This window comes from Equus quagga, chromosome 12 (assembly GCF_021613505.1).
Source record: "Equus quagga isolate Etosha38 chromosome 12, UCLA_HA_Equagga_1.0, whole genome shotgun sequence".
NCBI lineage: Eukaryota > Metazoa > Chordata > Mammalia > Perissodactyla > Equidae > Equus > Equus quagga.
In genome coordinates this window covers 81,029,104-81,050,374 of record NC_060278.1, presented here as the reverse complement: position 1 = coordinate 81,050,374, position 21,271 = coordinate 81,029,104, and the positions used below count along the sequence as shown (strand labels likewise).

The following is a 21,271-nucleotide window of genomic DNA, read 5'->3' as shown; positions in this document are numbered from 1 at the left end:
TGCACCCCAGGCCCCGCAAGCCGCACCAGGTCGGCAGGGGCCGCGGCGACCGTCCCGGCTCCGGCTTCTTCGGTGAGGTCACGCGCCGGGCTGCGGCGCCCCCTCGCGGCCGCTGGCGGCGGTGGCCTGGGGCTCAGTGGGTCCATGGCTTCGAGTGCGAACCCTGTGTACCCGGCCGGGGAATGACCGGTGTGGGCCCCGCCCGGAGCTGGAAGCAGACGGTCTTCGGCCTGACGACGAAAGTCGCCGCTCCTCTGTGCAGGAGTCGCAGCACCGCCCCAGCCCCCACCCGAACCAGCGCTGGGGACGTGAGGGCCCCGCCCGCCGGCGCGCGTCATGCTCGCGCGCGCGCTCGCGGCTGGCGTGCGCAGACGCCCAGGGGTCGCGCAGCCGCCCTCGCTCCCGTGCTGCCGAGTGAAGTGGGTTGTTGCTACAAGTCGGCGGTCCGGGAAGGAAGGGTGAGTGCAACATCCTGAGGACAGCGGCCCCAGACCGCAGGGCGGCACACCGAGTGCGGAGTGCTCTGCGTAGGCCTGGGGGACTGGAGCAAGGAACTACGAACCCCCAAATGCACTGCGCCGCTGAGTTGCGCGAGGCAGTGACGTAAAGGTTCTTGGCCGCTACCATTTCTCCACGGGGGTGCGGGACGTGGTGGCGAAGGCTAGTGACGCGCTCTTCTTGCGGCTAGAAGGTCACCGGAGTCACCGGAGGTCAGCGGACTCCGGTTCCCAAAGTGCCTTCCCGAATCTTCCTGTTTGACAGTTTAAACGGACAATCTGTTTACCCTTAACTACAGATATCTGCTTCCTGTGTACCGGCTGCCTTTTAACCCCAAGCTGGCCACTGAGCCTGACGGACGCTATTATTGTTATTAATTACTTACTAGTCTTTATTTGAAATAATCTCACACTTACCCCAAACTTCAACCCTTTTCTTATAAAGAACTCCTGTATAGTCTCTGATACTTAAGTTAGTTGCAGATATGATGCCTCTTGACCTCTGTATTTAGAGGTACTTCAGTGTGTATTTTCTACAAACAAGGACATTGTGCTACATTCAAGACCAGGTAACAATGATAAAGACTGTTATCTAACCTGTAGTCCGTATATAAATGCTTCCAGTTGTCCTAATAATGCCCTATTTTTTGGTCGCACGTTGTATCCACCTGCCCTGTCTCTTTAGTCTCCTTCAGTCTGGAGCAGCTCCCCGGCTTCCCTTGATTCTGGTGACTTTGACACTTTGGAAGATTCCTGGCCAGCTGTTTTGTAGAACTGGGTTTGGGGTTGTCTGAGATTTCTTCACCTCTACACTCTTACGGGCAGAGGTGGTGCTGACCAGATGTCGTTATTCAGAGGCTGGGAGTGTGCCTTGGGTGGCCCAGGAGGACCAGTGACCAGCCACACGCTCCCACACCCTGGGAGGCCAGACCCTTTCTGTGGTTGCGCCCGTCTCACTAAGGTCTCTGGCTTCCCTGTAGGACCCTCCCGGAGCCATGGTCCACGCCTTCCTCATCCACACCTTGAGGGCCCCGAAGGCGGAGGAGGGCCTTTGCCGGGTGCTCTACTCCTGCGTCTTTGGTGCTGAGAGTTCACCTGATGACGGGCGGCCACATGGCGCCGAGAGGGACAGACTCCTCCACAAGGAGCAGATTTTGGCTGTAGCCAGGTAACCACACAGCCCAGCCCAGCCCCTGCCCTTCTTTGAACGCATGCCCAATTGTGATAGGTTTTCTGGGTGGCACAGAGAAACAGGAGGACTAAGAGGCAGAAAGCTTTAGAGTGGTGTTTTCCAAAGTCTTCCACGCTCATTCACAAGTGTTACACGAAAAAGGGTTAAAGAAATAATAATGCTATTTATCATCATCGTTACAATTATAATTAGCATTTATTGAGCCTGTAAGTATGTGCTAAGCATTTATGTTCTGAGTATTTCATGTATATGAACTCATTTCATCCTTGTACCAGTCCTTTGAGGTAAGTACACTTATTCTCCCACCTTACAGGTGAGTAAACTGAGGTAATGAGAGTTTAAGGAACTTAACCTGACCAAGATTACACGTAGAAAGAGCCAGAGCTGGGATTTGACTGTGGGCAGGCAGAGCTGGGTACCAGTTAAACATGCATTGCAGTGCAGAAGTTCTCAGTGCCTTTAAGCTTTAGCAATCTCTAAGGAGGAAAGAGAATGTGGCATGTGGGCACTCTGTGTGCCCAGAGCTTCCTCAAAGCCTTGGATGCACAGAGCACAGTTTGGAAAGACTGTTCCGGACGGGGTGGCTGGCCTTGGACCTTCCCATCCCAGACCCTGATGGAGCCGGCAGGTGCCAGAATCTCCTGGCCCCTCTGTGTTCTGGGTGAGGAGATTAACACTCTGGGGTAGCTCTGTGCCAGCCTCCTGCCATCCGCTTGTTCCTCTGGGCCTACTCCCCTTCTTGTGGCACAGAAAACCAAACAGATACTTTTAAGACTGGCCTGTGCACAGCCCAGATTGAGAGGTGGTTCAGGAGGGATCGTAGAGTGCTGTGAAAAGCCTGGGTGGCCAGTGGGGAGTCCGTCTTTATTTGGAGAGGGTTGCACAGCGGATGAGGGTGGAGGGTTGGACAGCCTGGATTGGCCGTGGCTTTTACTCCGCTTCTCATCGCTTGCTTTTCTTTATGTTGAGGAGGCCTCCGTGAAGCAGGTGAGTCCGATCTTCTTCCCCTGGTGCCCTTTCCCAGCCCGAGGAGCTGTGTTCAAAACCTGCCTTCTTGTGGCCACATGGAATGAAATGGTTCAGGGACTAGAGGCTGGAGCCTGAATTCCCATCCAGATTCATGCTTCCTGCTCTGTGGCCCTGGGCAGCTCACTTAGTCTCTCTGGGGCTCAGTTTCTACATCTGAGATAGGAGATAATGGCAGCTTCTAGGTCCAGGGCTGGTCATAAGGATGACAGTCAATGACCTACCCGCTCTCCCCAGGCAGGTGGAGTCCATGTGCCGGCTGCAGCAACAGGCGTCTGGCCGGCCCCCCATGGACCTGCAGCCCCAGTCCTCAGATGAACCAGTGCCCCTGCATGAGGCCCCACGTGGGGCCTTCCGCCTGGCAGCAGGGGACCCTTTCCAGCAGCCGCGGACGGTGGTCTGGCTGGGCGTGCTCTCCTTAGGCTTTGCCCTGGTGCTGGACGCCCATGAGAACCTACTGCTGGCTGAGGGCACACTCCGGCTGCTGGCACGCCTCCTCCTCGAGCACCTCCGGCTGCTGGCCCCCGGCACCAACCTCCTGCTGCGGGCTGACCGCATCGAGGGCATCCTCGCCCGCTTCCTGCCCCATGGTCAGCTGCTCTTCCTTAATGACCAGTTTGTCCAGGGTCTGGAGAAGGAATTCAGTGCTGCCTGTCCTCGCTGACTCCTTACTGGGTTGGGACTTCCCAAGAGTACAAGGAGGGGAGGATGGGGATGGGGATGGACAAACACACAGCCAGGTGAGCTCACAATCTGCCTCCTTCCCAGCCTGCTCCCAGCTGTGGTGTATTGCCACACCCAGCACAAGTGGACAGGACAAGCTGACAGAAAGGGGGTCGGGCAGAGGTGGAGGGGAGAGATCACAGAGCATCCTGTGCCCGGAGCTGTCCTGTGACTTATTCAGACCGGTGCATTGGGCCAGCCCCCTTGTCCTTGACCCTGCTTGCTCCCATCCCTGCCAGCCGACCCCAAACAGATCACCAGCCACTACTGCTGGAGAGTGAGGAGTGGCTGCCTGGAACTCAGCCCACTTTGTTCTTCCAAACCCGTAGTCATCGCAGAGCAAAAGGGTTCTCTGAGGCTCCCAGGGTTGGGGAGCTGGCCCCTGCCTTTGTACCCACTTAGGCAAAACCAGGACTTTGTTGGTGAGGGCCTGCTTGGTGTCCAGCCCACCACAGTTCACAGATGTGTCAGTCGTTCAGCAGGGGGATTTTGTATCTCCTTTTGGGTCCAGCCTGTGCCCACCAGTCAGCCTCGAGTAATCATGGGCTTCCCTCGTCTGCAGGGAGAGAAGGTACCCTCAAGGTGGGTGCAAGAGGTCTGGCCTGGGTGATGTCATCTTTCCCATTTTGAATTAAAAGCACCAGCTGTTTGATTTCACCCTCCGTTTCTGTGAGTGTCATTAATGCACATCTGCTTGTGTGACCCTGAGCGGAGGGGTCAAGGATGCCCCTGAGAGCTTCTTGGGAGATCTCCACCTCTTGTCCCCCACATCATCTGTCTCCTGTGCCTCCTTTGGATGGTAGCACTTGCGTCTTCTACCAGGATGTGGGGGGTTGATGTGGATCCCTGAGAAGTAGAGCCTAAGACAAGGATTAGATGCAAGTGGTTTGTAGGGGGGTGATCCCAGGCAGCCCTGGAAGGGGAAGCAGCCCATACAGGTGTGTTATCCAGGACAGGTAGGGAGCTCAGCACCTCTGGGAACCAGTGCACAACAGTCACCTCTGAATGACTCACTCAAGGGGTGAAGACCTATGGGTGTTGGTCTGCAGCTCCCTCCAGTCAGTGGCTGTGAGTTGTCCCAGGGAGAATTCCCTGGCTCATTCTGCCCCCAGAAAAAGCCCTCAGGCAGTGTGGAGCTGTGCCTGCCTGCACAATGGTCCGACCCTATGGTGGGGCACCAAACTGCTATTAGGAGTCTAATCAGCAGCTCCTAGTCCTGGCTTAAAATTATTCAATTGGAAAAAAACCTCAGTGTATATCTATTTTCTTTTTTGAGGAAGATTAGCCCTAAGCTAACATCTGCTGCCAATCCTCCTTTTTTTTCTGCTGAGGAAGACTGGCCCTGAGCTAACATCCATGCCCATCGTCCTCCACTTTATATGTAGGACACCTACCACAGCACGGCTTGCCAAGCGGTGCCATGTCCGCACCTGAGATCCGAACCGGTGAACCCCAGGCTGCTGAAGCGGAACATGCAAACTTAACTGCTGTGCCACCGGGCTGCCCCCCCCCCCCTTTTTTTTTGAGGAAGATTAGCCCTTAGCTAACATCTGCTGCCAGTCTTCCTCTTTTTGCTGAGGAAGACTGGCCCTGAACTAACATCCGTGCCCATCTTCCTCTGCTTTCTGTGTGGGATGCCTATCACAGCATGGCTTGTCAAGCAGTGTCATGTCCGCACCCAGGATCTGAGCTGGTGAACCCTGGGTTGCGAAAGCAGAACGTGCGCACGTAACCGCTGCACCACCAGGCTGGCCCCTTTTTTCTCTAAAGATTTTATTTTTCCTTTTTCTCCCCAAACCCCCCCGGTAATAGTTGTATATTTTTAGTTGTGGGTCCTTCTAGTCCTGGCATGTGGGATGCCGCCTCAGCATGGCTTGATGAGCGGTGCCATGTCCACACCCAGGATCCGAACTGGCGAAACCCTGGGCCCAGGAAGTGGAGTGCGTGAACTTAACCACTGGGCCACAGGGCTGGCCCCTATATCTATTTTCATGAGCTGCCTGTTGCCTGTGAGATGTGGCTTTCTCAAGTGGGCTGCACAGCCTCCTCTTAGGTGGTCAGGGTGCAGGTGTCGGCCCCATCTCGTGCTTGCCAAGACCCAGTTGTCCTTTGGCACTGAGGGAGGACCCCCCCCCCCCCCCCCCACACACACACCCACTTAGGAGGCAGCTCCTGTGATCAGGATTTTGCCTTTCCAAGTCTGCAGCCAAGGCCATCAGCATGCCGTGCCTTCCACCACCACCGTCACCAGTGGAACAAGGCCACCTTCTCCATCCTTGGGTGCCACAAATCACCCTCTGACCTTGAAGACCTAGAGTGACCTCAGTCTGTGTATGTGGCAAACCATGCCGCTAGAAATGTCCCACAGGCCCTAGTGGGACACCCCTGTCCTTTACTGTCTGCTCTCCTGGGCTGCCCCTCCCCTTGCTCCAAGCTGGTGGTCCTGGTGGAATGACTGTTCTCACAAGAACAGGCTCCTCTGGCCTTGGTTGAAGGACCCCAACTTGGCTGGTCTGAAACGTTTCTGCCTGTTTTTCAGACTGAACTTGAGGATGAGGGTGAGACCCCACTCCCCTGGAAGCTATGGGAAGTTCGATTTAGGTGGAGCTGGTAGCCTTGGTTCCCATCAGGTGGAGGAAACTGATGCGCGGAGAATGGCAGAGACCGAGACCCTGCCCTGGGGCCGCAGCGCCCCTGGTTTCTGTTGTTCCAGATGCCCAGATAATACCCGGGTTTCCTTAACCCCATGAGCTTACCCAGCGCCCTTCCCGTGCAGTCCCACTTTGCCCTAGTAGCTCTGAGCCTGGTTTCCACTACAATTTCTTATACTTACCTCACATGAGCCTGACACTCTGCTAGGTGCTATGCAGGGTATGAGATGCTCCCAAGGGTCCAGGAGGGACAGAGCTGGGCACAGATGCCTGCCAAGCAGCATTAAGCGTCACTGAATTGATCCAAAGTGCTTTAAACATCCAAAGGATTTCCTCCTATGTTGTCCTAGGAGTTTTATAGTTTTGTGTTTACATTTAGGTCTATGGTCCACTTTGAGTTAATTTTTGTGAAAGGTATAAGTTCTGTGTCTACAGTGATCTTTCTTCATGTGGATGTCCAGTTGTTCCAGCACCATTTGTTGAAGAGACTGTCTTTGCTCCACTGTGTTGCCTTTGCTCCTTTGTCGAAGATCAGTCGACGACATTTCTGGGGTCTACTTCTGGGCTCTCTGTTCTGTTCCATTGATCTGTTTGTCTGTTCTTTCACCAGTTCTATACTATCTTGATTACTGCAGCTTTATAGCAAGTCTTGAAGTTGGATAGTGTCAGTCCTCCAACTTTGTTCTTTCTCAGTATTGTGTTGGCTGTTCTGGGTCTTTTGCCCCTTCATGTAAACTTTAGAGTGAGTTTGTCAATATCCACAAGATTACTTGCTGGATTTTGATTGGGACTGCATTGAATCTATAGATCAAGTTGGGAAGAAGTGATGTCTTGACAATATTGAGTCTTCCTATCCATGAACATGGAGTATCTCTCTCCATTTATTTGATTCTTCTTTGATTTCTTTCATCAGAATTTTGCAGTTTTCCTCATATAGACTTGTACATATTTTGTTAGATTTATACCTAAATATTTCGTTTTGGCTGGTGTTAATATAAATGGTAATGTATTTTTAATTTCAAATTCTAGTTGTTCATTGTTGGTATAGAGGAAAGTGACTGGCTTTTGAGTATTAACCTTATATCCTGCAACCTTGTTATGATCGTGTATTAGTTCCAAGAGTTTTTTGCTGTTGATGCTTTCAGATTTTCTACATAGTCATGTCATCTGTGAACAGATAATTTTTATTCTTTCCCAATCTGTATACCTTTTATTTCCTTTTCTTGTCTTAATTACATTAACTAGGACTTCTAGTACAATGTTAAAAAGGACTGGTGAGATGGGACATCCTTGCCTTGTTCCTGATCTTAGTGGGAAAGCTTCTAGTTTCTCCCATTAAGTAGGATGTTTGCTGTGGGGTTTTTGTAGATATTTTTTATCAAGTTGAGGAAGTTCCCTTCTATTCCTCGTTTGCTGAGAGTTTTTATCATGAATCGATGTTGGATTTTGTCAAATGCTTTTTCTGCATCTATTAATATGATCATGTGATTTTTCTTCTTTAGTCTGTTGATGTGATGGATTACATTAATTGATTTTCAAATGTTGAACCAACCTTGCATACCTGGGATAAATCCATTTGGTCATGGTGTATAATTCTTTTTATACATTGTTGGATTCTATTGCTAATATTTTGTTGAGGATTTTTGCATCTAGGCTCATGAGTGGTGTTGGTCTGTAGTCTTCTTTTCTTGTAATGTCTTTGGATTTGGTATTAGCATAATACTGGCTTCATACAATGAGTTAGGAAGTGTTCCCTTCGCTTCTGTCTTCTGAAAGAGACTGTAGAGAATTGGTATATTTTCTTCCTTAAATGTTTGGTAGAATTACCAGTGAATCCATCTGGCCCAGCCTTGACTTTTTAAAATGTTTATTTTTTAAATTAAATTTTATTTGCCAAATAGGTAATATGATTTAGATATCAGAATGATAAAAAAGGTTTCACTGATTTCAACTTGCTCCCACCTCCGTCCCTATCCACCCTGTTCCCCTTACTGCCCCTTTCTTGGTTTCTTATATATCTTTTTATCTCTCTTTACACAAATATAAGCAAATATGAGCATATATCTTTTTTTTTTTTGCTTGGGAAGATTCGCCCTAAGCTAACATCTGTTGCTAATCTTCCTCCTTTTTCTTCTCCCCCTCTCAAAGCCCCAGTACATAGTTGTGCATAGTTGTAAGTTCTTCTGGTTCTTCTATGTGAGCTGCTGCCACAGCACGGCTACTGACAGACAAGTGGTGTGGTTCTGCACCCAGGAACTGAACCTGGGCCGCCGAAGTGGAGCACATGGAACTTTAACCGCTAGGCCATCAAGGCTGGCTCTGAACATGTATTCTTATTCCACTTGCTGCCTGCACTATTTTCTTACACAAGATGCTGCCTACTACATATAGATCTTCCTCATCTTATGATGGAGTTACATCCCAGTAAACCCATTGTAAGTTTAAAATATTATAAGTCGAAAATGCATTTAATACACCTGACCTACCAAACCTCATAGCTTAGCCCAGTCTGTTTTGGGTATGCTCAGAACACTTACATTAGCCTACAGTTGGGCACAATCATCTAACACAAAGCCTATTTTGTAATTAGGTGTTGACTATCTTGTGTAATTTATTGAATACTGTACTGAAAATGAAAAACAGGGTGGTCGTATGGGTTAACAGGATGGTTGTAAGTGTATGGGTTGTTTACCCTCGAGATCGCATGGCTCACTGGGAGCTACGGCTGCTGCCTCTGTCCAGCATCCTGAGAGAGGATCGTATTGCATATCACTAGACCAGGAAAAGATCAAAATCAAAATTTGAAGTACAGTTCCTATGAATGCTTTCACACCATCGTAAAGTTGAAAAATCATCGTTGAACCATTGTAAGTTGGGGACCGTCTGAATAGGGTTCTGCACTTGCTTGTTTCACTTAACAGTGTATCCTGGAGATCGTTTCATAGCAGGACATAGCATTTTTATCCTTTTTTATTCTTGTCCATTATGTGGATATATTATAGTTCATTTAACAAACCTAAAAATTACCGTGAAATAGTTCATGTTTACAAAAAAGTTCTTGGAATTATATAATGAGCATCCAAGTACCCATCATTCCACTTAAAAAAAAAAAAACAGCATTAACTCATTAATTTCTGCTTTTATTTTCATTAAGTCATTCCTTCTGTTTTCATTTGGGTTATTTATAACTCTTTTTTTTTTTTTTTATTGCTTTTCCTCCCCAAATCCCCCCAGTACATAGTTGTATATTTTAGTTGTGGGTCCTTCTAGTTATGGCATGTGGGATGCTGCCTCAACATGGCCTGATGAGCAGTGCCATGTCCGTGCCCAGGATCTGAACTGGTGAAAGTCTGGGCCGCTGAAGCAGAGCATGCAAACTTAACCACTCAGCCATGGGGCCGGCCCCTATAATAACTCTTGAGGATGCTTAATTCTTTTGTTTTCAATCTTTTTAAAAAAAATGGTTCTAGTGTTTAAGTTATGAATTTTCTTCTGACCACTGCTTTGGCTGTCTTCCATAGGTGCTGACGTGCTGTTTTCTAGAAAATCTGCAGTTTCCGTTTTTGCCTCTTTGATACACTATTTCTCTGTGACCTCATAACAACAGTCTTCCTGAGTTCCTGTAGGTTTAAAAAAAAATTTGGAGCCTTTATACTTGATCTTTCACCTGGGTGCCCCAAATATTATTTATTTTCTGGTAACATTACTAGAATATATCTTGTACTGTAAACATGATATGTTTTTTTTCAAACATAGACTGAAATCCCTTTTTATTTCAGAAACACTTTCCTGAATTATATCTTTAAATAGCTATTGTATTTCATGTTTTTGTTCCCTTCAGGGATTCCAATTATGCACTAATTGGCTCTCCTTTGCCTGTCGTCCATAGCTATCATTTTCCCCCCAATCCTTTTAATGTGGCAGATCCCAGAAAGCAACAGAAAAGAAAAATCACTTTTCCTGAAGATGTATCTCTTATTTTCAATGAGGTGGAAACTGCAGCGCAAAGTCCCCCCTGGACCCAGTTTAGCTTAAGCTAGGAGAGAGCCTGCAGGCTTTGAAGTTCATGAGGCTCGTGTTCTCTCAGCTCTCTGCCTTCTGGGCCATTCCAGGTCCTCCACCCCTGTAGAGTTGGTCCATCTCTAACATCTGGCTAGTATTCCAGTGCCAGTTACCTGAGCCCTCGTCCTGCCTGCAGTGGGACACTCAGCACCGCCCCAGCACGGCATATGTCTCCTAGGCATCACTTGTTCTCATCTTGTGTTTCTGTGGCATGTCAGTCTCACTGGGGTCTCAGGGCACGTGGCTCTTCCCTCCTCTCTGCCCTGCTGTGTCTTCCCAGATGCAGAATACATGCTCTTTCTCTTTTTTTTTTTTTTTTTAAGATTTTATTTTTCCTTTTTCTCCCCAAAGCCTCCCAGTACATAGTTGTGTTTTTTTAGCTGTGGGTCCTTCTAGTTGTGGCATGTGGGAAGCTGCTTCAGCATGGCTTGATGAGTGGTGCCATGTCTGCGCCCAGGATTGGAACCGGCGAAACCCTGGGCCACCGAAGCAGAGCACGAGAACTTAACCACTTGGCCACAGGGCCGGCCCCATGCTCTTTCTCTTGATGCCCCCCAAGAATCAGGTATTTGGGTATAGCAGACTTGTACTAAAGTTTAGGGAGATAGAGGAGAGTTATCTCAAAGAATGACAGAGCAAAAAACTCCTGTTTTTTGTTAGACACTCCTGTTCCCTGAATCTCTTGACCATTCACCCCCAGGAGGTCTTCTCACTCCTATTGCCTCAGGGGCCTTGGCTTCTCATCAACCTTCAGGCTATTCCCTCCTTTTTTTTCTTTGAGGAAGATTAGCCCTGAGCTAACATCTGCTGCCAATCCTCCTCTTTTTGCTGAGGAAGACTGGCCCTGAGCTAACATCCGTGCCCATCTTCCTCTACTTTATACGTGGGACACCTGCCACAGCGTGGCTTGTCAAGTGGTGCCATGTACCTAGGATCCAAGCCGGCAAACCCCGGGCCAGTGAAGTGGAACATGCACACTTAACAGCTGCGCCATTGGGCCGGCCCCTGCTCCCTCCTTTTTAATTTTTTTATTAAAAATTGTTTTTCTTGGGGCCAGCCCAGTGGCGTAGCAGTTAGGTGTGCACATTCCACTTCGGCAGCCCGGGGTTTGCCGGTTCGGATCCCAGGTGCGGACATGGCACCACTCATCAGGCCATGCTGAGGCGGCATCCCACATGCCACAACCAAAAGGACCCACAGCTAAAAATACACAACTATGTACCGGGGGGCTTTGGGAGAAAAAGGAAAATTTTTTAAAAAGTCTTTGAAAAAGAAAAAAGCAGAGGAAGATGGGCACGGATGTTAGCTCAGGGCCAATCTTCCTCAGCAAAAAGAGGAGGATTGGCAGTGGATGTTAGCTCAGGGCTAATCTTCCTCAAAAAAAAAAAATTGTTTTTCTTTATTCTTTTTATTGTGAAATATACAGAAATAAAATTGACCATTTGAACCATTTTTAAGTGTACAATTTAGTGGCATTAAGTACATTCACAATATTGTCTCTATTTCCAGAACGATTTCATCCTTCAAAACAGAAACTGTACCATTAGGCAATGACTCTCCCTGCTCCCTCTGCTCTCTGGGCTCCAGCATCCTCATTTCATTCCTGTTCATTCCTCCTTTCCTGTTCTTACAAAGCAGTTTAGGGCTCCATCCCTCACCCAACTTGGTTCCAAGCCGCATAGCTGTTCCACCTAAAAAAGAGAAGGAAAAAGCCTGTTCTGGGGCTCCATCTTCAGCAGTTTAAAGCACATTTTCAGTTCTGCCTTGAAATCAACTCTTGTGGGACGTGATTAAGTTCTCAGGCATGACTTCCTTCCCCATGAATGTCTGTAAGCTGAAGGGGACCATAGAAAGATAGATTCTTCCACGGGTGAGTCATATTTCATCTTAAGAGCAGTAATAGCTGTGCTAATTTTTTAACAGCTTTCTCCAACGACCGCCACCATTGCAATTGTTTATTTGTGTGTGTTATTTAATGTTTCATCTTCCCATCAGGTTATAACCTCCAGGAGAGTTTATATTGTGTCCCTTGTTTTCTACATTATACTTAACACCTGGCACTTAGCAGGCACCCAGTATATATTGAACAAATGAATCAGTAGGTGGTTTATAGGAGACCCTTGGGGCCAGGGACTCTGCAATATCACCATGTAACTACTTTTCCTTTCTCCTGGGAAGCAGAGAGAAACAATAGGCTGTGTTATCTCTCGAGTGATGTGCCTTTCCCAGATGATAAACTGCTGCTTACAGCAAAGGAAGCAATCATGTAGCATATGCAAGTCTCCTGCTACAAGGCCCCCTGTGTTCCGAAGTTATGCCGGCTTACTTTTTACATCACTATTAGTGAAGAGGAACGGTCTCTCCCCTCAGTGTTCTGAAAGAGGTCAGAGTTATGACTGGGTAGCACCACAGGCCTACAATTTCTGCCCCTAAGAAAGGTGAGTAAACAAGTGGTCAGACAAAAACTAACAAATGTTGGAGAGGGTGTGGAGAAAAGGGAACCCTCACACACTGCTAGTGGGAAGGCAAACTGGTTTGGCCACTATGGCAAACAGTATGGAGAGTTCTCAAAAAACTGAAAATAGAAATACCATATGACCCAGCTATCTCACTCCTGGGTATTTATCCAAAGAACTTGAAATCAGCAATTCAAAGAGACTTGTTCACTGCAGCATTATTCACAATAGCCAAGATGGGGAAGCAACCTAAGTGCCCATCGACTGATGAATGGATAAAGAAGATGTGGTGTGTCTACACACACACAAATAGAATACTGCTCAGCCATAAAAAATGACAAAATAGTCCCACTCACAACAACATGGATGGACCTTGAGGGTATTATGTTAAGCGAAATAAGCCAGATAGAGAAAGACAAACACTGTATGATTCTACTCATATGTGGAAGATAAACAAACATGTGGACAAAGAGAACTATTTAGTGGTTACCAGGGGGAAGAGGGGTGGGGGTGGGCACAAAGGGTGAAGGGGCGCACCTATAAGATGACTAACAATAATGTACAACTGAGGGGCCGGCCTCGTGGCCGAGTGGTTAAGTTTGCATGCTCTGCTTCGGCAGCCCAGGGTTTCACTGGTTCAGATCCTGGGCGCAGACATGGCACCACTCATCAGGCCACGTTGAGGCGGTGTCCCACATAGCACAACCAGAGGCACTCACAACTAGAATACACAACTATGGACTGGGGGGCTTTGGGAAGAAAAATAAATAAAATTACTTAAAAAAAATGTACAACTGAAATTTCACAATGTTGTAAACTATCGTAACCTCAATTAAAAAAAAAAAGGTCGGAACTCTTCCTCTCACTGAAACAGCCACCTGGGTTTACAAAGCCTGGCAGTGGTCAGAACGACACCTTCTGTGTCCACCCCAATTATATAAGCCACACCAGCCAGAGGGCCCAGAAGTCTTTGGATCAGCGAAGACTCCATCTTAAACTAGAGCCAGGGGCACAGCCTTTCCTCTCTGGGCATTACTTGGGGTTGCTACTTGATCAGAAGTAAAAGGACACTAAACCCCTTTGACAGGTCTGTCTCTGGCTCATGTGGTCCTGTAATATCCTTGTGATGAAAACGAAGTAAGTCCTGGCCCAGAGAGCAGCCTTCCTTGACTCAGAGAGGCCCCAGTGTAGGTGGCCAATAGCAAAAGTGACGAGCAAAAATCAGTAACTTCCCTATGTTCACGAATGAGGAGTTAGAAAATACAATGAAAGACAAGATCCCATTCAGGATAAAGACAACAAATATAAATGCCTAGGATCAGACTAATTAGAAATACATCAGACCAATACAAAGACTGTGAAGTATACGGAGATGCTAAAACCAATGGGTGAAAGGTTGATGAGGAACAGGATTTTTCATGGCCTCAAAGTGCCCTTCCGTGAATTACTTATTAACTAAAAATGGGAAAGAGTAAATCCACAGTGGAGAAACCCGGAGGGCACCTCCTACCAAGTGATCAAAGTGCACATCCGCAGTACTCGGACAAATGGGGAAGCATTTGCATGTTTGTAATCCGATTGCATTTTCAGTAATAGTGTTTTCTCTCTCCGCTATATTAGTGCGTCAGGGTCTTTCCGTTGGCAGGATTCTTTATTTCCCCAACACTACACATATTTAAAGTGCACAATTTAACAAGATTTGACATATGTTTATACCCATGAAACCATCACCACAATCAAGATGATGAACGTATCAATAACCCTCTGCAAAAGTGTGCCTTTGGTAATTCCCTTCCTTTTTAAATGTCAGCCACAAACGACAACGGTATTAGCAGAACATGTGACTCAGTCACCAAAAGAAATTACAGATATTTCCAGGTCACGATAGAGTTGATGCAGATACCTTGGACTATTATTTATGCATTGCATTACTTAAATATTTATTTAATGAAAAAAATGTGTGATAGTTTAATAATTATATTTTAATATAATTGGGATTTTTGTTTTGGTAACTCTATGTATCTTTAAATGCCTTTAAAAACATTGTTCTGGCCTAGGATAAGCCAGATCGAGAAAGACAAACACTGTATGATTCTACTCATATGTGGAAGATAAAAAAACATGTGGACAAAGAGAACTATTTAGTGGTTACCAGATAGCCCGAGGAGTCACTGGCCTGACCATGTTAAGCACCCATGCTCTAAAGCAACAGAACAGCCCCATGGACGAGACCCTCGCGTTCTGGCCTGCAGGGGCTCTTCTACAGGCCCATCCCCACCTGGCCCCTCCCAAAAGCAAGCCAACCAGTGGATATGCACAGAACTTCCTCAGTGCTTTTTATTGCCTCGTTTTTAATGCAAACAAAGTTCACCAGACATTCGGGGAAAGCTTGCAACATAAAAGAGAAACTAAATAATCAAACAGCAAAGAGTGGTTTCAGAGGAAAACCATGCAGGGAACATAAGAGAATTAAAAAAAACAAAACAAAAAAGGCTCTCTAACTACTATTCTCAGTAATTAGCTTCAGGAAGATATCATATCCATAAAGCAAAGGCAAGAACAACAGAGAACAAGAAGTTCTCAGAAAATAAAAATATTATTGCTTACATTAAAAATTAATTAGGGGGGCCGGCCCAGTGGCGCAGCAGTTAAGTGCACACGTTCTGCTTTGGCAGCCCGGGGTTCACTGGTTCAGATCCCGGGTGCGGACATGGCACCGCTTGGCAAGCCATGTTGCGGTAGGCGTCCCACATAGAAAGTAGAGGAAGATGGGCATGGATGTGAGTGCAGGGCCAGTCTTCCTCAGCAAAAAGAGGAGGATTGGCAGCAGATGTTAGCTCAGGGCTAATCTTCCTAAAAGAAAAAAAAAGATTTGGAAAATAAAGTTAAGGAATCCAGGAGACAGGACAAAATAAAGAAAAGAAAAGGCAAGATACAGGGAATCTTATTGCTTTGCACAAAAAAGAAACAAGGTACCTGGGATTGCTGGCTAGTTCCAGGACGGGGAGGTATGGGGCGTTCTGTGGATGAGTGTGGTAGATTGCCCTGGCGGTTCATCCCACCCTTTATTCATACCCTTGCAAAGTGGCTTTACATTCTTCTGGAAGAGCTGGAGTCTGTTTCCACTCCCCTTGAATCTGGGCCAGCCTTGTCACTTGCTTTGGCCAACAGAATGTGGCAGAAGTGATATGCCATTTTGGAGAAGTGATATGCCTTCTGATAGGCCTAAAGAGCACATTTCTCTCTCTCAGAAACCTGCCCAGCCATCATGAACACAAGCCTAGGCTAGCCTGCTGGAGGATGAGAGACCACGTAGGGCAGAGATGGTCCATCCCAGCTGAGCCCATCCTAGGCCCATCAGTTCCCAACAGAATTGGCAACTAACTACAAAAGCATGAGTGAGCCCAGATAAGATGAGAACTGCCTAACTGAGCCCAGCCCCAAATTACCAACCTGCAGAACTTTGAGCTAAATAAATGGTTGCTATGTTAGTCTGTTACCTTTTGGGGTAGATTTCTACTCAGCAAAAGCCAACTAACACAACTGTCTCCCTCTACCTCCTTATAGGGGGCTCTCCTATATTTCGCAGAGACTGGAAACTGAAAGAATACATTTCCAAGACATCTTTGCTACTAGAGTGATGAATATAAACTAAGGTCTGACAATTAGATGCCCCCTCAGAGATTTGGGGGGCTAGAGGCTATCTTCTTGCTGCCACTTCTGAGAGCAAGGACACGGAGACGGGAGGGCCCCCGCCAGTCTCAGCAGTCAGACTCAGCATTCCTGCATTAAGCAGATGTCGAGACAGAGCCGTGTGGAGCTAGGGGTGGCAGCAGGGGCCTCCTCCTCACTTCTGATTATGGTTGTGGTGATGTGCTCTTGAACTCAGTTACTCCAGGGGCAGCCCCCTGACTCCTGTTCCTCCAGCCCCTCTCACAATTTTGTAACCAGTAATTCCCTGCATTAAATTCCTTCCTGTGAAAAAACTGATCATGTCAAGTGTTGGTGAAGAAGTGGACTGGACTGGAGTACCTGGAACCCTCACTACACTGCTGGTGGGAATGTAAAGTGGTGCAACCACTTTGGAGAACTGTTTAGAAGCTTCTAATAAAGCCAAACTACCCTATCATCCTGCAATTTTTGAATGAGGGCATAATTCCACAAAAAGACTTATACATGAATGTTCATAGCAGCTTTATTCATAAATATTCCATTAAAAATAGAATGGATAAACAAAATGTGGTATATGCATGTAACAGAATCCTACTCAGCAATGAAGAAGAGCAAATTCCTGATATATGCAACAACGTAGATGGATGTCAAAAACATGTCGAATGAAAGATGCCAGACACAAAACAGTATGTAGTATATGATTTAATTTATATTAAATTCAAGAACAGACAAAATAAATTATGATGATGGAATCAGAATAATGATTGGAGGTGGAGATTGATAAGGAGCACAAAGGAACTTTCTGGGGAGATGGAAATATTCCAGATCTTGATCCAGGTGCTGGTTACACAGGTAGTTACTTGGATAAAAATTAATCAAGTTGCACACTGAAGATGGATGTATTTCACGGAACGTAAATCATGCTTCGAGAAACAAAACCCTTCCATGCACAAAATACCTATGGTAGTTTCTGTTTTCTGCACTGAATTCCAAATCCTGGGGGAGGGGCCCTAGGACAAAAAATAATAAGAGGGGCCGAAAGCAAGCAGGGCAGGAACAGTGTGGCAGGAAGCTGGGGCCATGGAGGGATGTGGCCCAGGAGAAGTCTGCTGTGTTAGAGGAGGCCCGTGAATTTTAGGAACTCTGATTTCTAACTTCGATGGCATGTCCTGCCCATGGGCTCATTTCCCTGTCTTCCCATGAAACCTCCAGTAAATGTCTGGTGCCAAGCAACCTATATCAGTGGTTCTCAGTAACAAAGGGCAGGATGGCAGCTCCTGAGTGGCAGGTGACCAGCAACACAATGCCCTGAGGCCAGAGAGGAGGCCATGCTGACCACAGGGGCTGGATAACCCTGAAGGAGCCAGCTGTAGCAGGGACTGACCCAGGAGCTGACATGAACCAAGCTCCCCCTCCTTCTGAGACCCCTAAGAGGTAAGGTGGGCTTATAGCAGACCCTGTTATGTCCCAGATCACGGCTTGGCCCATCTCATGTGGCTGGTCAAGGCAAGGGTGACCTCAGGAAGCCAGAGGACTCAGAGACCTTGTGTTGTAGAAAAGAAATTACGAGAAGAGAAGACTCCAGAGGGTCACCAGCAGTTAGCTTTGGGTGGTGGCAGTATGAGTACAGATTTTGGGTTTCTTCATCAAACATTTCTATTTTTTTCCCATATTAAATATATATGCCTCTATTAATTTTTCCCCAGCTTTATTGAGCATATATTTTTTTTGTAATAAAATTGTTTGAAAAAATAAAGTAGTTTAAAGAATAACGGTTTAAAAACTTATTTGAAACGAGGTTGTAAAGGTAGGGATTATATTTTGTTTTCCAGTCTTGGAGCGTTCTCTGAAGAGACTCAGACTCAGAACATGTCCCTTTTTGGGGCCCTCTGGCGCTATCTTTGGGCCTGACTCTGCTCTCTGGGGGAAGACATGAGCTGGTGGTTGCTGACTCATTACATGTGAGCCACAGCCCTCCGTGGAGCACTGGCCTGGGGACATGGGCCACCTGCTTGGGGATGAGCTTTCTGGGGGAGAGGGGCTCTGAGGCCTTCACTGGCGGGTGGCCTGGGGCACAGATCACTCTCTAGACTTGCCCTTCCACTAGTAAATGGACAACGATCAATGAATTCTACTCATGAAACAGGGCAGAATGCAATCAACAATATAAGATAAAATAATATAAATAGCCAGACTGGGTCAAAAGATGATTTTTAAATTTCACTTTTTAATTTTTTTCTTGAAATAATTTCAGACTTTGAAAACAGTTGCAAAAATAATACAAATGTTTATATCTTACATAACCACAGTACAATGATCAAAACAAGAAAACTAACACTGATAGAATATTATTAACTAGTCCAAAAGCCTTAGTAAGATTTCACCGTTTGTCCCAGTGATGTTCTTCTTCTATTTCAGGGTCCAACCCAGGATGCCACGTTGCTTTCAGTTGTCATGTCTCTTTATTCTTCTTTAATCTGGAACAGTTCCTCAGTCTTGTCTTTCATGGCCTTGACATTTTTGAAGAGTTATTCTGCAGATCAGTGCTGTTCAATATAACTTTTTTTTTTTTAACTATCCAGTAGAACTTTCTGGGAGATAGAAAATTATGAAATCTATATCTGTGCTGTCCAATATGATAGCCACATGAAAATCACATTTGGAATGTGGCTAGCAGGGGTGAGGAACTGAATTTTACATTTTATTTAATTTTAATTAAAATAGCTACATGTGGCAAGTGGCTACTGTATTGGACAGGACAGCTGTTGAATGTCCCTCATTTGGGGTTTGTTTGATGTTTCTTCATGATTCGCTTCAGATTATGAGTTTTAGCAAGGATACCATAGATGTGATGTTGTGTCTACCTTTGGTTCCCCGCCAAGATGGCAGGAAACCACTGAGGCTAGGATTTTTATTGTGGCAAAATATATATAAAATTTACCTTTTTAACCATTTTTAAGTGTACAGTTCTGTGGCAGTAAGGACATTCACATTGTTGTGCATGTGTCCCCACCATCCATCTCTAGAACTTTCTCACCTTCCCAAACTGAAACCCTCTACCCATTAAACAAAAACTCCCCATTCCCCCTCCCCCAGCCCCTGGCAACCACCATCCTACTCTCGGTCTCTATGAAGCTGACTACTCTAGGGGCCTCATATAAGTGGAATCATACAGTATTTGTCCTTTTGCAACTGGCTTATTTCACTTAGCATAATGTCTTCAAAGTTCGACCATGTTATGGCATTTGTTAGAATTTCCTTCCTTTTTAATGTATTCCATTGTATGAATATACTACATTGTGTCCATCAGTAGACATCTGGGTTGGTTGCTTCTACTTTTTGGCTATCGTGAATAATGCTGCTATGAACGTAGGTACACAAATATCTGTTTGAGTTCCTGCCTCCATTTCTTTGGGTATGTATCCAGAAGTGGAATTGTTGGATCATATAGTAATTCTATTTTTAATTTTTTGAGGAACTGCCATACTATTTTCCACAGCAGCTGCACCATTTCACATTCCCACCAGCAATGTACAAGGGTTCCAATTTCTCCACGTCCCTGCCAACACTTGTCATTTTCTGTTTGTTGTATAATAGCCACCCTAATGGTTGATATCTGCTATAAACTGAATGTTTATGCCTACCCCTCCAATTCATATATTGAAACCTAATCCCTAAGGGGATGGTATTTGGAGGTGGGGCCTTTGGGAGGTGATTAGGTCATAAGGGTGAAGCCCTGATGAATGGAATTAGTGCTCTTTTTAGGAGACCCAAAAGAGCTCCCTTGAGGACACAGCGAGAAGACGGCGTCTGGGAACCAGGAAGCAGCCCTTACCAAACGTGGAACTGCAGGCACCTTGACCCTGGACTTCCCAGCCTTCAGAACTGGGAAATAATGTTTGTTGTTTAAGCCACTCAGTCTGTGATATTTTTGTTATAGCAGCCCGAATGGACTAAGAAAGTATCTCATTGTGTTTTTGAGGAAGCTATATTTTTTTAATACCCTGCGAGATGCAGCAAAGACGGGTGACAACAGCATTTGGAAGCCGGTCACCACACTCCCAATGTTCTTCCTGCACGAATTAGATATGAGGTCACTGGACTTGGGGTGGGTAGCAGGCAGGAGCAATTCTCGAACCAATCAATATTCACCCTCTCTTGGCTAAACAAGACAGGACTGACTTTATTAGTTGAGTTCAGGTCTGATATTAACACTTTGTAAATGCTGAATATTGTGAAATATCCACAGAGTTACCCACTAAACTAACAAAATCTTACCTAAAGAGTGTCCAGGCATCTTCCTACAATTCAGTCTGGGATTCAGTACTGGCTTTGGAGACAGGTATGTACTGACGCATTTGCACATGATTTCTGCCAAACCTCTTAACCCCTCAGTGTCTTTCTTCCTTTTTTAAGTTGCAGTATAAAGTGTAACAATAAGTGTACAGTTGATGCATTTTTACATATGCCCAGGCTCATGTACCCACCACTCACATCAAGATATAGAACATCTCCATCCCCCTAGAAAGCTCCCTTGTAGCCCATCCGTCACCATCCCCCAGGGGTTAACCAGTGAAATGATTTCTACTTATGTAGATGAGGTTTACCTGTTTTTGAATTTTACCTTTCCTTGTAACTGGAAACAGTGGCATGTACTCTTTGTGCTTGACTTGGTTAGTGCCCATTCATCCCGGTTAGATTCATCCATGTTGTGTGTATCAATCATTTGTTCTTTTTCACTGCTGTATACTATTCCATGATATCAGCACATTACAGTTTGTTTCTCCATTTTCCTGCCGATGGACATTTGGTTGTTTCCAGAGTTTTCCTGTTGTGAATAAAGCCACTATGAACACCATCTTTTGTGCGTGTTTTTAGGTGGACACACACCCAGGAGTGGTTGACGGGTGATAGGATTGGCACATATTTAACTTTAGAAAGGGCTGCCAAACATTTTCCCAAATCTTTTAATCTCTTTTTAAAACGGGAAAA

General features: G+C 46.1%; 1 protein-coding gene across 3 annotated transcripts; it reads left to right on the top strand.

Moving 5' to 3' along the window:
- The first annotated feature begins 30 nt into the window (after positions 1-30).
- On the top strand, positions 31-4,095 carry AP5S1 (adaptor related protein complex 5 subunit sigma 1). 3 transcript variants are annotated; one of them, XM_046678153.1, is made up of 3 exons: positions 31-458; positions 1,478-1,665; positions 2,953-4,095. In XM_046678153.1, the coding sequence occupies exons 1-3, from the start codon at positions 183-185 to the stop codon at positions 3,377-3,379; spliced, it is 891 nt and encodes a 296-aa protein (XP_046534109.1). In that variant the 5' UTR covers positions 31-182; the 3' UTR covers positions 3,380-4,095. The 3 variants fall into 3 exon arrangements, with proteins under 3 accessions (XP_046534109.1, XP_046534111.1, XP_046534110.1); XM_046678155.1 differs by lacking the exon at positions 31-458 and adding an exon at positions 521-710; XM_046678154.1 differs by lacking the exon at positions 31-458 and adding an exon at positions 763-1,066.
- The last annotated feature ends 17,176 nt before the right edge of the window (positions 4,096-21,271 follow it).

Coding starts and splice junctions, on each gene's coding strand:
- AP5S1 (XM_046678153.1), top strand. CDS start 183: ATGACCGGTGTGGGCCCCGCCCGGAGCTGGAAGCAGACGGTCTTCGGC. Junction 459..1,477: donor CGGCGGTCCGGGAAGGAAGG/GTGAGTGCAACA, acceptor GCTTCCCTGTAG/GACCCTCCCGGAGCCATGGT. Junction 1,666..2,952: donor CAGATTTTGGCTGTAGCCAG/GTAACCACACAG, acceptor CGCTCTCCCCAG/GCAGGTGGAGTCCATGTGCC.